The sequence below is a fragment of the Rhodnius prolixus genome, unplaced genomic scaffold (assembly GCF_049639745.1).
Source record: "Rhodnius prolixus isolate KJV_2025 unplaced genomic scaffold, Rpr scaffold_3, whole genome shotgun sequence".
Taxonomy (NCBI): Eukaryota; Metazoa; Arthropoda; class Insecta; order Hemiptera; family Reduviidae; genus Rhodnius; species Rhodnius prolixus.
In genome coordinates, this window is record NW_027411603.1 from 6,063,041 (window position 1) to 6,075,079 (window position 12,039).

Sequence of the window (12,039 nt, forward strand, 5' to 3'; positions counted from 1 at the left end):
CCAGTGTGTATAATTTAGACTGGAGGGAGCGCTCCCGACGGACAGTTGAAGAAACAATAGAATTTTACTCTTTTTTACCTTCCACACCACTGCTTTCCTTATTCAGGTGATACGATGATAGTAAGGTTACACTTTTAATCTTTTTTCTGGTTATTTTGAGATCAAGAATATACCCATTTACCAGATAGGATTACTGATTGGTATGGCAAATATAGTTAAATTTAGTCCTATTTTAAAAGAATTAAGGGTACATTTGTGTCCAATTTCTCCTGGCTGCAATGGTGTAAGGTCATTACACTTTTCTAAACTTTCTTATTAACCTAGAATTTCTGTTATCCAGCTCGTTGAACAATTTCTCCTTTTTACTTTTCAGAGACTTCGTGAAAAAATTGTATGTACCATTGAAGAAAGCTAATCCGAATTTCCCAATATTAATTCGAGAATGTCAAGGAGTTCAACCGAAATTGTGGGCTAGATACGGTAAGGATATTAATTTTCAATAATACAAATCTTTATTACTGTTATTTAAATTTTTAAATTAGGCTAACAAGAATAAATAAAAACAAGTACAAACTTAAGGAAATGTTGCCTTAAAAATTAAAGTTTCCGATTTACCAGCCTGCTAAAAGGTTTTTAGTTACACTAAGTTTTATTTGCTTCCAGATTATATTGCAACCTCAGTTAATGTTACGTTACAATGTTTTTTTTTTGTTTTAATTTATTATTGAACCTCAATGTCTTTTATTTTTCAGATTTTGGTAAGGAGGCATGTGTAAGTTTAAAAGATCTTAAAGCTGAAGAAGTAATGAAGAAAATTGTGGAACTGAACTGCAAAAATTAGAAGTTTGGAATGTTCCAAACTAGTATAGTATAAATATTTTGATGCTCATATTTAATTAATGGATAAACTTCTCGCTGCATCGTGAATTTTGAATATCTTTATAGCTATTTTAGTTTTTTAGGCTGTTAAGCAAGCCAATATTATTAAACTTTAAACATTTCGAGTACTATATTCCTAGATTATTTTATACCTTAATAATTCTTGACTCTGTGAAGTAGACGGTAAGTCATAGGAAAAAAAAACTAATTGAGCTCCACAGTTACCGTGATAACACCTCCACTTTATTTTACGCTGCAATGTCAATGATATTCCTTCTATCCTTTGGACAGGCCTGAGTTATTTTGGGGTTACAAGTCGGTCAGAAGAGTATGTTCAAATGCACATTTGCTGCTGACAAAATGTTGATACAAAAGAAGTCGATGTATTGTTAATATTTTAGGTCTGTGTTCATTTCCCAAAGCTGTTTTCGAGATAATTTACATACTAATAACTTCTATGACACTTTCTACTTTTACTTTTAACTCTAATTTATTTTATTATACGTCAGTTAATATTACTTTTAATATAATAATAGATCCAGCATAGCATGATTATTTCATTGGGACAGGTTACTAAAATCTTAGTGACTCCTTAAGGAAAATAGTAAAGTAATGCCTATTTTTTCAGGCAGGCTTCACATCAAACTACCAATTAGGTTTAGTGGACGGAGGCGACTAGCAAACATACTTTTCTGTAAATTTCTTGTATTAACCAACTCCAAGGCCTAAGACCGGGAATCGAACTAAGTATCACAATACATAAGAGCTTTACGGGTCTCGCCTCTAACCGCTCAACTGTCTGTTATGACACCTTGATTGGGTAGTAAAACTTCTAAGTCATAATAATACTCGTAACGGCCATCTAAGAAAAATAATTTTTTTTCAATTTTCGGGCAAAAAAAATGTGGGGAAACCTTGTTTTGGTAATGTGATAAATTTCCATTATAGAAAGATCAGGTTATAGGATCTTTTGGTTATATTTCTTCTTACTCGTGTCCTTTTTCCTCCTTGTTTTTAGCCTCTTGAGCTTATCAAAACAGCCATTTAAATTCTTCTTTCGAAGCTTCTTTAGTATTTTCAATATTTACAGAGTTATCCTGTTGCATTTTATGAACTCAAAGAGTTCTGTGTAAATGCTGCCATCATCAGATGCAAGAATAGTATTTAGATTGGCAGGTAAAGGGGCATCCAGTCGCTATAACAGCCCTCCACAATCGTTCTCTTCCTTTTAGAGTTATTAGCACATTCTAGAATTAGGTGGTTGGCGTCTGCTATTATTCCAGAAGTACTCGAACACTTGTGCGTTGTTTCCACCCTAATCCTGGCAAGATGGTGCGGCGAATAATTATGATTGAATCGCATTCTAATAAGTTTGCTAATAAACTTCCTATTGTTGTTCTTATATCTGAAAAACCAAGGTCTTTTGGGGACACTAGATCGGATGAATGTGTAAGATAGGAATTTTTTCGCCTTTGACAATTGTGTCTTTGAAGTGAAGATATTCAGAGATTTTTTTCAGAATATTATTAAATTTCCATTTTAATTAAAGCCATAATCTCTTATAACATAGAAATTTTACAATCATTCAATAAGAAATAATTTAAATTTCCTAACTGAAGTAATTCTCGAACCATATACATTACAAGAAAAATTGCAAGATAGCAGCATCTCGCTCGACTAGAATCTATAAAATTAATTTTTTACCGGAAAGTTAATACTGCATTTAATAAGCTTTTCAATATCAATGATCGTTTGATACACTTTTACCTTTTCAAAAGAAAATGTTCATAATCAAGCAGACCATCCCAGAAGAATAGAGAAATTCCTATAAAAACATTAGCCGAGTGAATTCGCACTTTCTTTTCTTCTAGTCCTTTGTGTCGCTGCATTTTAGTGCCAGAAATTAGTTATTTAAATAATTAAGTATGCTTTTTATTTTAGGCAGAATGTTGACGGATATGCCAGCATACTTAATTTCTCATAATAACCGTTAAAAAAAAATACTAGGACAAGATTGGGAACCGAACCTAATTTTTCGAGAAAAACGTTTAAAAAAGTTAGTGTACCTTTTGTTGTTTAATCAACCCTCATACTTAACTTCTAAAACTTTGTTAAGGTTTTAAGTATCGGAGCAGTATTACACTTCTTTACCAGTCTTACAGCTGTTACCGTGGTTTATTTTATTTAAAGCTTGTAATTTTAATTCAAACGTTTAGAATTGTTTTTTTAAATTATTTTCTTTTTCGTTAATATTGAAGGTAGTGTTTTGTTAGGAGTATTATTACAAAACTTGCCTTCAGCTTATCTTATTCATCACTTTTAATAAGAGGATTTAATTTCTGCGTTAATGATTCAATAATTGTTACTCGTACTAAATAGAAAATAGTAAAAAGTTATGCTAAAAAAAAATTAAAACACAAAATATAAAAACTTTTACAGTCTCCACATTTATTAAAGTACATATTTTCATTTTACTAATCTTGGTAAATCAAAGTCTCTAAGATCTATTTTTTTCAAATTATCAAGAATTAAATCAGCTTTTCCTTTAAATAATCTTTTAGGCAGACTTTTTTCTCTAAGTAATATAGCTTGCATGCCAGCAGCCCTGGCAGCTTGAATTCCAGCAACGCTCTTTTCGATCACTAGAAACTGTATAAATTAAATAGAAAAAGTAAATAATTATTTAATATTTAGATATTCTACAAAAGTAAACGTCCAGGCTTATAATAGATTTATTTTATTAAAACCTGCACTTTTTTTTTAGAGCTAAGCTTATTTATATGATAATTGCACAATCTATTGTACTTTAAATTAGCAATTAAACCAAAATATTGGCATAATTACTTTTGTATAATCGCTGGGTTTATTGATGAACCTTTTGGCGGCCACGTTATAAATATCAGCTGCAGGTTTTCCATGTTTTACCTCCGGATCATCTCCAAGTACGACATGACAGAAAAACTTTAAAATTGACTTGTGGCTTTTTATCTTCATCTTAAAGCTGTGAGCATCTGAGCTAGTTACCAGAGCTGCTGGTATGCCATTGTTGTAGAAATGGCATATTAGGTCCATTGCACCTAAAATAAAGTAAAAAATTAAAAAAAAAATTGCTGATTTAGTATAAGACCTTTTTTTTAATTTAATTAAGAACAAAGACTTTGAAAATAGTTAAATGCTTTGGCACTTCAGTGCAAATGAATCTAGAAAGAAGGTATCTATCTTTTTTTCTATATTTCTAATGAGATTATCGTAAAAATCATTTACGATGTAGGGCATAGAAAATCAAATATATATATATATAAATGCCAATGTTTCGATGTACATATATTTTTTCCTGACCTAAAATCTTGTTAAATAAGAGTTTTTAAGATTTCTGTAAAAACTGACTCCACATGTTGAATACGCAGCTGTACTTTGAAGCATTCTTCGCAGTTAGATTACTTTTAGAATTAATTTAATGAGTTCTTAAAAACAGGTAAATATTAACAAATATTCATATTAGATTAGAACTAAGGGAATCCTGATCCCCAGACACTGCAGTCAAAAGAGGTTTAACGTGCCAGAAGTACACTTGTAAGACTGCAGGTTGAAAATCTGAAGAGATGAAAATCTTCTTTTTGCAATTTTCATGGTTTCCCTAGTAATTTCAATTTTTGCATATCATTTCCTCTGGTTCAAGAAACAAAAGGTCTCACATGGAAAACCCGGATAGCCATTAAGATGTATACAGCATCTACTTCCTTATGTTTCTGATATTACCATTCCTACGAAAAAAAAAAATAGCAAGTGGTATGGGCTTTGATACTTCCTTTACAGTTCTAGATTGTAAATCTGCCCTGGGTTAATGTCACAGGATCCCGAATGCTGAATGCCAAAACATCCTGGCAATAGCCCCACACATCAAGCTATTGAGGTAATGAGGTATATTGAGATATTACTTCTATACTAGAAACCAATCTGTAATATCTTGTTCGTAATTTCTACCTTTTTTGGGGGACCACAAAGTTAAGGAAATAAAAAGAAAAAGTTGGTCAATGAGAACACAGCTTCTCCACGCCAATATTCAAATTAGACTTTACTCGGTGGGCGTTGGCCATTGCCATCTAACTTATTAGTCTATTGTGGCAACTAAATTTAGAGGTAGAACACAAATTTAGTCAATAATAGAATCTTCTTTTGGTATTTTAGTTACGGTTCCTAACTATGGAACAGATGCCAGAGTAGAAAATGACTTCCCTGGATGATCTCAGTCGCATAAATAGCTAGTCTAGTCTAGCAGTTAACCATTTATCGAATACCTCAAGCGCGGCTATCCTCTAAAAAAATAGTTGAAGAAAAAAATTTATTACCTTCCACCATTTTTGACTTTGGAAAAAACGTTCGCAAATCCTGCCATACTCCGTGTGCATAAACTGGCGGTGTCATTGGTAGATCGAGTTCTTGTATCAAATATTTAGCTGAATCTACATCACGTAAACCGATTGAATTCAATTTCAGAATGTCTGCATATCTTCTCTTATATTTTGCAAGATATTTCATGTGTGCTTCAGTATAAAAGGGCACCGTATCTGCAAATAGAGAGAATAATAAACTACAATAATTAATAATTGCTATAATTTATGGTTTTTTGAAGCAATTTATTAATGTTTACTTAATTAGCTCATGCCAACACTGCGTTTTCTGTATGAAGTCTTGGCATTCGAATAGCCTGTATGAGCTCTAAAAATAGCAGCTATTTAAGAATTTAAAATTTATTTGGTCGAATTCCAGAAGAGACAGTCGGAATTATCTTAGATCAAGAAGAATTTCTGCGAGAGATCTTGGGAGATCATACAAATAATACTAGGGCTTTTCAAACCATATTTTGCTTCGAGTACGATTTTTTTAGTGTTAACGTTTTTTTATTAGGTACATTTAAGTCCCTTTTAAGTCCGCCCTCTTTGGATCCATACTTTATGCGTATTGTTTCCTATTTCCGTAGTATGGTCAGTTGCCTCCTGTGGGAACCAAAAGAGAAAAGAATTTTAATTGAAGTGAGTACTCACTTCTCCTACGATCTTAATATTGAAAATGATTTAATCTCCCCTTAAAAGAGAGGCTGAAACCCTCTTTATAGGATGGGACGTCATGTAGTCAATTAAACTGAACGAAAGTCAAAGCCAACACAAATAGCCGATGCGACAGACAAATTGCTTTGTTTTTTTACGTAATTTGAGACGAAGCGAAATAGCTTTGTTGCACTAACTTTGGAAAAAAGAATTGTGTACGTCAGGAATGCGAAATATCCACTTGCAACAAGATGAAACGGCTTAAAATGGTGCATGTTGCAGCCATGTAACCAGTCCTTTTTGGGATAGTAAAGGTGAAAAGCAATCTCCAGTCACCTACATACAAATTTCTAAGGTAAGGATAATCAGTCATTAAAATGTTCTAACCTTTAAAAGTAATGGCTACGGTAACAAGTTCATTAAAATCATTTTCGAGACTACGAAAAAGAAAGAAGAATGAAAATTTTTATTAAAAAAAAATGGGAGGTGTGTTTAGTTAAACGTTAACCCATTATCGTGGGATATCCGAGCAATTTCCATCATTTCTGAGCTACTGCACACAGACTAATAATGACAAAAATTGAACTGACAAAAAAAAAGAAAAGTAAAAAGTACAACTTCAATGAAGTTGGACCATATCTTATTGATCCTTTACCTAAAACTACTCCGTCTAATTCCATTATAACATGAGATACAGCTGTAAATCTTGTCTCACTTAGAGCTTTAATCTGTGAAAAACAATCATCATGTTTCTCTTCAGTGTGATGATTAGTCCCAATAAAACTAAAAAATAAAAATTAAGAAGTTATTTATTTGAAAAGAGAATTATATTAGTATTTTTAATATAATTGAGATCTGGATTGTTAACAAGTAGTAGCGAAAAAATTGTACCTAAAAGGCCTAAAATTGTACCTAAAGAAAAATATTGTATTCTTGCTTCAATTATTTCTTTTTACTTTGTCTTCACGTATTCCAGGAGTAAAGATAAAGAGTCTAGAAAACAATCATAAAATGAAACCCAGATCGTTCTCTCCTTGTCAGGTATAAGATCGCTGCTTACAATTATAGAAAAATAATTCGTAATGAATTCAACTGCCTCTAAGGGTCCAACCTAAGTTTGTTTATTAATTTTTGTAGCTTTAAAACATATTCAAATCAAACCAATCTCCGGCCATCGGTTTTCTTTGCCTTATTATGTTTATTTTCTATTTATTATAAAATGATGTATTTTTTATTATTATTATAGCGAATAAACTTTATTATTATTCCTGGAGTAAAGGTATTACGATTCTGCAGGTTTTAGATTTTTAAGCTTTCTCAGAAATATTCGTTTCATGGTCTCGTCTAAGCGATGGAAGTGCCATTTAACTGAATCGATAATTGAGTATTTTAAACGGTTCTTTTTAAACATCGTATGCTGTTTTAACATTTGTAAATCTAAAAATGTTAGTCGTATTTTTTCCCAAGAAATGCTTCCAATGGCAGTTCTCTAAGGCGTAATGGAATATGCTTCCTTCGACTATGTGTAATTTAGACTTATTTCCTACATAAAACTAAAGGGTACTCTACGTTAAGTTCATTCCAAATTCGAAGAAATCAATTGAGCAAAATACTACTCTAAAGAGTGCATTTCGTACGCTCCAAGCTGTAAGGGTGTTCCGTCAACTACAGAACGTCTTTTTTTTTGGGCCCTCTCTCAAATAATATGTACGTACAAATAATTAATCAGATATTTGATTTATTATTATACAAATTTTAGAAATGTTAAAATGAATTTTTTTATACACAAAAATAATATACTCTAATATTATTTTTGGTAATTACCAAAGTTGTAACATTTATTTAAGTGTAACACTGGTTTTAAAAAGTAAATAGGTATGTTGTTTGACCGCCAGAAATTGAGTATCACATCACATATAATTTTCGTCTTCATTAGTCGATTTTAAAGGAAATATTCTAAAATATTCCTTTTAAAGAAAAATTTGAATTCTTTCGTCTGATAATGAGGTTTCAGTGCAGGTAAATAGAAAAAGTAAACATTGAAAAATCATTTCCGTTTGTACAGAAAGAATTGAATAACAATGAGTATTTAGGAATGAGCGTGAATTGTGAGCATTTACATTATAATACCACTAATTCAGTGGATTAAGCTTTACTTTACCTAAATGTAATTAAATGCAAAACATTTATGTTTGGTACAAATTTATACCAGATCCATTTTCTAAAATTTATGTAGTACAGATCAGGTCAAGTATTCTTTTACCCAGAATTATTTTTCTTATTTGAACAAATTAGCATTTATTATACTTAGGGGAAAAAAAATCTTAATCGTATTCAGCGCCCTGCCTTACCCGTCAAAACTAATAATCGCCATTCATTATCATGATGTTTCCATAAAAACTATTCTTAAATTGACTGCTTACACATTCACTAATATTTATTTATATTGACGGCCCAATTGCCTTTTATTTTATTTTTTTTATTACTGTGGTATTAATACAAATTCAAGCGCACTTACATACTTCGTGCTGGTTCATATGCGGGCTGACCATATTTTAAGTTGAAAGGAATTTTTATTCTGTAACATTTTGCCAAGTTAAAAATTGAATGTATCATTGTTGATTCAATTAATTGTTATTTTTGTTTAATGTGTGGGTTATTATGTGTAAATAATGTATGTTTAAGGTAATTTGTTCTGTTGAGTGTGTGAGTATAAGAACTTCATGTAAAGTATTTATTTGTTAATTCACATAGTAAATGTTAAAAAATACAGTTGGTTTTTAAAATTACATATGTTTTCTTATTTCAATTTGAAGTAGTTCTAATATTATTGAGTAACAGAAGGTACAACGATCATGCAGATTTTGGATTTAGAGTTTTTACTAGAAATGTCTTATTGTGATCCGCTGACTTCGAAAAAGTGGTTTTCACAATTTTGTGTGCGTTTATAATGTATTATTTGGCTTACCATAGTCCTGTTATGACCGGGACTGTCCCGTTTTGAAGACGCGGGCACTCAGTTTGGCATTTTTTAAAATCTTTAGGCGCTGTTTACAAAATTTGCTAACATAAATTACGAAACATTTGCAATTTAGTTTGTGCCAATTGAAAGGATATATTTATGAATGAGGTTTATTGAAAGTTTTATTACGCTGTAAAAAATTTATCTGCACCAAAACACCGTCACTTCGGGAGTTGCCCCTCACGTGCACTATGGTTTAAGGAGACTTTTCTTTCTTGTTGAACAACTTTGTGCAGATTATTCTTTTAAATGGTACTGAACTATGTGCATTTTTTTTTTTTCTGTACTATGCGAGAGCTAGGTTTTATCTTGTAGATGCCCCTCCTTTCGTTGATTTTTTTTAGGTATCTATAAGGGTCTTTGAATAACGTAGATATTAGTCTTTGTCACTAATAAATAACTTTGTTGTATTTAAATAATATTTATTTACAAAAAAATTAAAACATTTTTACAATTTTACAGATAACGTTGATAATGTCTTAATGGATATTGTATAAGTTATATTATTCTGCAAACATGTAACTGCAGAAAATAAACTTCACCTTCCATTAATGATTAAGACATTCTTTTGTTATTTTGAGTATTTGGATTATCAGTTTATTAAAACTTTATCTCTTTTTTCTTTACAAAGTTAACCAATGCTTTCTAAATACTCTTTTTTAAATTATACATACATATAAATAAATAAAATTTAGCTTCACTATTTAAACACTTTGGTTTTTTTTTTTCTTATTTTTTCATAAGAAGCCATGCCCTGCTACTACAGCTGGTATAAATCCTTCCTGGCCATCTCGATTCTTCACCCAGAACCAATCTCTGAGGTGAGAACTCACCAACGAAACTACATCCCCTTTGCTCACGCTCAGTGTATTGTGACCTTTACCATAATAATCTGCGCCGACCACTAGTAGTACCTGAAACAAAAGAGATACGAGGTAAATTTGTTCATATATTTTCTAAATAAGATATGCCCAAGTCAAATCTACGGCGATTTACTAGATCTATTATTGGAAATATTGTTATATTTTTAGGCAAGTCAGTGCCAAAACTGAATGAGTAAGTGCATGAGTCAGTTCACTGTATGTGGAAGACTATAATGTTCAACAGTGGGTGTAGAAAACCTGCAGTCACCACTTAAGAAGGTAAAAGAATAGAAAACATGTTCAGATGGTCAAAAGATATTTTATCTAGAATAGCGTTTCTCGACCTTTTATTTTGTTCGACCCAACATAATTCTTTTTACCACGAACCAATATTCGATTTTATCATAAAATAAAAAAAAAGTAAATTATAAAAGCACGTTACTGTATTTACTCGGTTCAACTTGATAGTACTTTTAATGGACATATATTTGGTTGCTTACTGCTTGTGATCTTAAACTTTTTTTTCCTAATCCGATGTTATCTATTGAAAGAAAGTCAAATAAATTATGTAAGCTAAACAGAAATTAAAAGACTGCATTTTTGTGTGTGTGTGTGTGGACTTAATTTAATTTTATGATTTGCATACCTGTCTATTAGTTCGCCCTTGTCGAGCCTGCTGCGCAGCTGCCAAATACAAACTGTCAACTGTCTCTTCACCGCAAGATGATCTTCCACCACCTCTCATACAGGATTCACCCGCTCTGCTTCCACATTCCGAACGGGTACCATAACCACGATCGCTTTTACTACGACCGGTTGGCTTTGGAAATACATCAGAGTGTGATTCCCAACATGGTGTGCTAGCATCACGACCAGGCCTTGGAGGTAGGATGCCTAGAGGTAGACACGATGCATAACGAACATAACCTTCTTCTCCATGTGGTGTTTGTACGTATAGCCAGCTTTGGTTTTTGAAAACTGCGTTTACTACCATTCCAAGTGGCAAGGACACTTCTTCTTGCTGTCCGCCCGATTGGGTTTGATAAAGAAGACATGGAGCTGACAGTACTACAGGTATATTTCCTGGGGTTTCTATTGACGCCTGTTGAAAAAATATAAAGGACTGTTAGTTGCTATTTAGCACAATAATTAAAAATATATAGTAATTTTCTTACTGAATTTTTGTACGAAAAAATTGGATGCATAATACAGGGGTAAAAATTAAAATGCTGCAATTAAATAATAAATTGCATTTGATGTTTCGCTCAGGTGTGACATTAGAGGACTTGTAGGCGTGTCTGTTATGAAATTAGAGCTTTTAGAGTATGAAGCTTGATCAGTTCTACGGACGGTTCAAGGTAGGAATGAAATGATCTCTCATAAGCCATGTGGGATAAAAAAATAATTGTGAATGTTAGACGACCGATGACTGTTTTTCAGTTAGAAGACACGGCAATCGTAGAGTTTGATTCGCTGGAAATAACTAGAGTACAACAAGTTAGTGCAAGTTAGAATTTTCTGCTTTGAAAACCGTGCTTAAAAAACTGGAGTATTCATCAAAGGTGGTGAAAAAAAAAGAGAATACTTAGTGAATTACGTAAAGGGAAAGAAGTGAGCCTTTTCTGGGTACTAGGAAATCAAGAAATAAGAGTAACGCAAAGGCAAAATGGCTCAGACCTCGAGTTACCAATCATTGTTGGGCTGCCAGAATCTGAGATTTGGAAGTACAACAAATGGAGGCAAATGGGAGAGTAATATGTTTACTTCTGTTTAGATGAATCAGTTTTCAACACCCAAGTAAGGGGGAAACTTGGGTTTTGATAAGAAGACTGACGTACACCCATCAGCCAGTCAACTCCTGAATGAGAATTATTTCAATGTTGGTGAACTACAAGCATATGATAAAGGCGGTGCTTTTCATTAGAGCACAATACGTTACTGATGAAGAGGTTATGTTAATTATAAATACTAGTATCAAATGCTTTAATTAACTTTAATATATTTTCAAAATAAAAGAAAGAGTTACTTTTGTGAGAAAAGCATCAATATCTGTAATCTGATATCCAAATCTTTGGCCTCTCGGTTGATGTCTAGGAGTTCTACTTCTACGATGCCTGCTACGACATCTTTTCCCTTCACTGCTGTTTCCACCTACTGAAGGTTCTCTGGGCCGTGTTTGTGCTGGTGTTTCTCCAACTTTTTTCACACAGTTTTCCCTAGAAAACTG

At 32.3% G+C, this 12,039-nt stretch overlaps 3 protein-coding genes across 5 annotated transcripts in view; 1 reads left to right on the forward strand and 2 right to left on the reverse strand.

Annotated features, from left to right (window-relative positions):
• Positions 1-75: 75 nt before the first annotated feature.
• Positions 76-1,010, forward strand: ND-B8 (NADH dehydrogenase (ubiquinone) B8 subunit). The gene is made up of 3 exons (XM_074127324.1): positions 76-288; positions 374-480; positions 753-1,010. The coding sequence occupies exons 1-3, from the start codon at positions 203-205 to the stop codon at positions 839-841; spliced, it is 282 nt and encodes a 93-aa protein (XP_073983425.1). The 5' UTR covers positions 76-202; the 3' UTR covers positions 842-1,010.
• A 2,293-nt stretch (positions 1,011-3,303) lies between these two features.
• Positions 3,304-8,703, reverse strand: LOC141453750 (pseudouridine-5'-phosphatase-like). 3 transcript variants are annotated; one of them, XM_074127320.1, is made up of 5 exons: positions 8,446-8,703; positions 6,583-6,710; positions 5,229-5,447; positions 3,724-3,956; positions 3,304-3,528 (listed from the first exon to the last, which is right to left on the reverse strand). In XM_074127320.1, the coding sequence occupies exons 1-5, from the start codon at positions 8,541-8,543 to the stop codon at positions 3,346-3,348; spliced, it is 861 nt and encodes a 286-aa protein (XP_073983421.1). In that variant the 5' UTR covers positions 8,544-8,703; the 3' UTR covers positions 3,304-3,345. The 3 variants fall into 3 exon arrangements, with proteins under 3 accessions (XP_073983421.1, XP_073983423.1, XP_073983422.1); XM_074127322.1 differs by having other exon boundaries at positions 8,450-8,691; XM_074127321.1 differs by lacking the exon at positions 6,583-6,710 and having other exon boundaries at positions 8,446-8,696.
• A 646-nt stretch (positions 8,704-9,349) lies between these two features.
• The window catches only part of LOC141453747 (uncharacterized), a 46,473-nt gene continuing 43,783 nt past the window's right edge, over positions 9,350-12,039 (reverse strand). The window contains exons 3-5 of the mRNA XM_074127317.1: positions 11,839-12,028; positions 10,459-10,914; positions 9,350-9,863 (exon numbers count right to left, since the gene is read on the reverse strand). Of these exons, the coding sequence (XP_073983418.1) occupies positions 9,687-9,863; positions 10,459-10,914; positions 11,839-12,028 (823 nt within the window). The 3' untranslated portion in view covers positions 9,350-9,686. The remainder of the gene's footprint in view (positions 9,864-10,458; positions 10,915-11,838; positions 12,029-12,039) is intronic.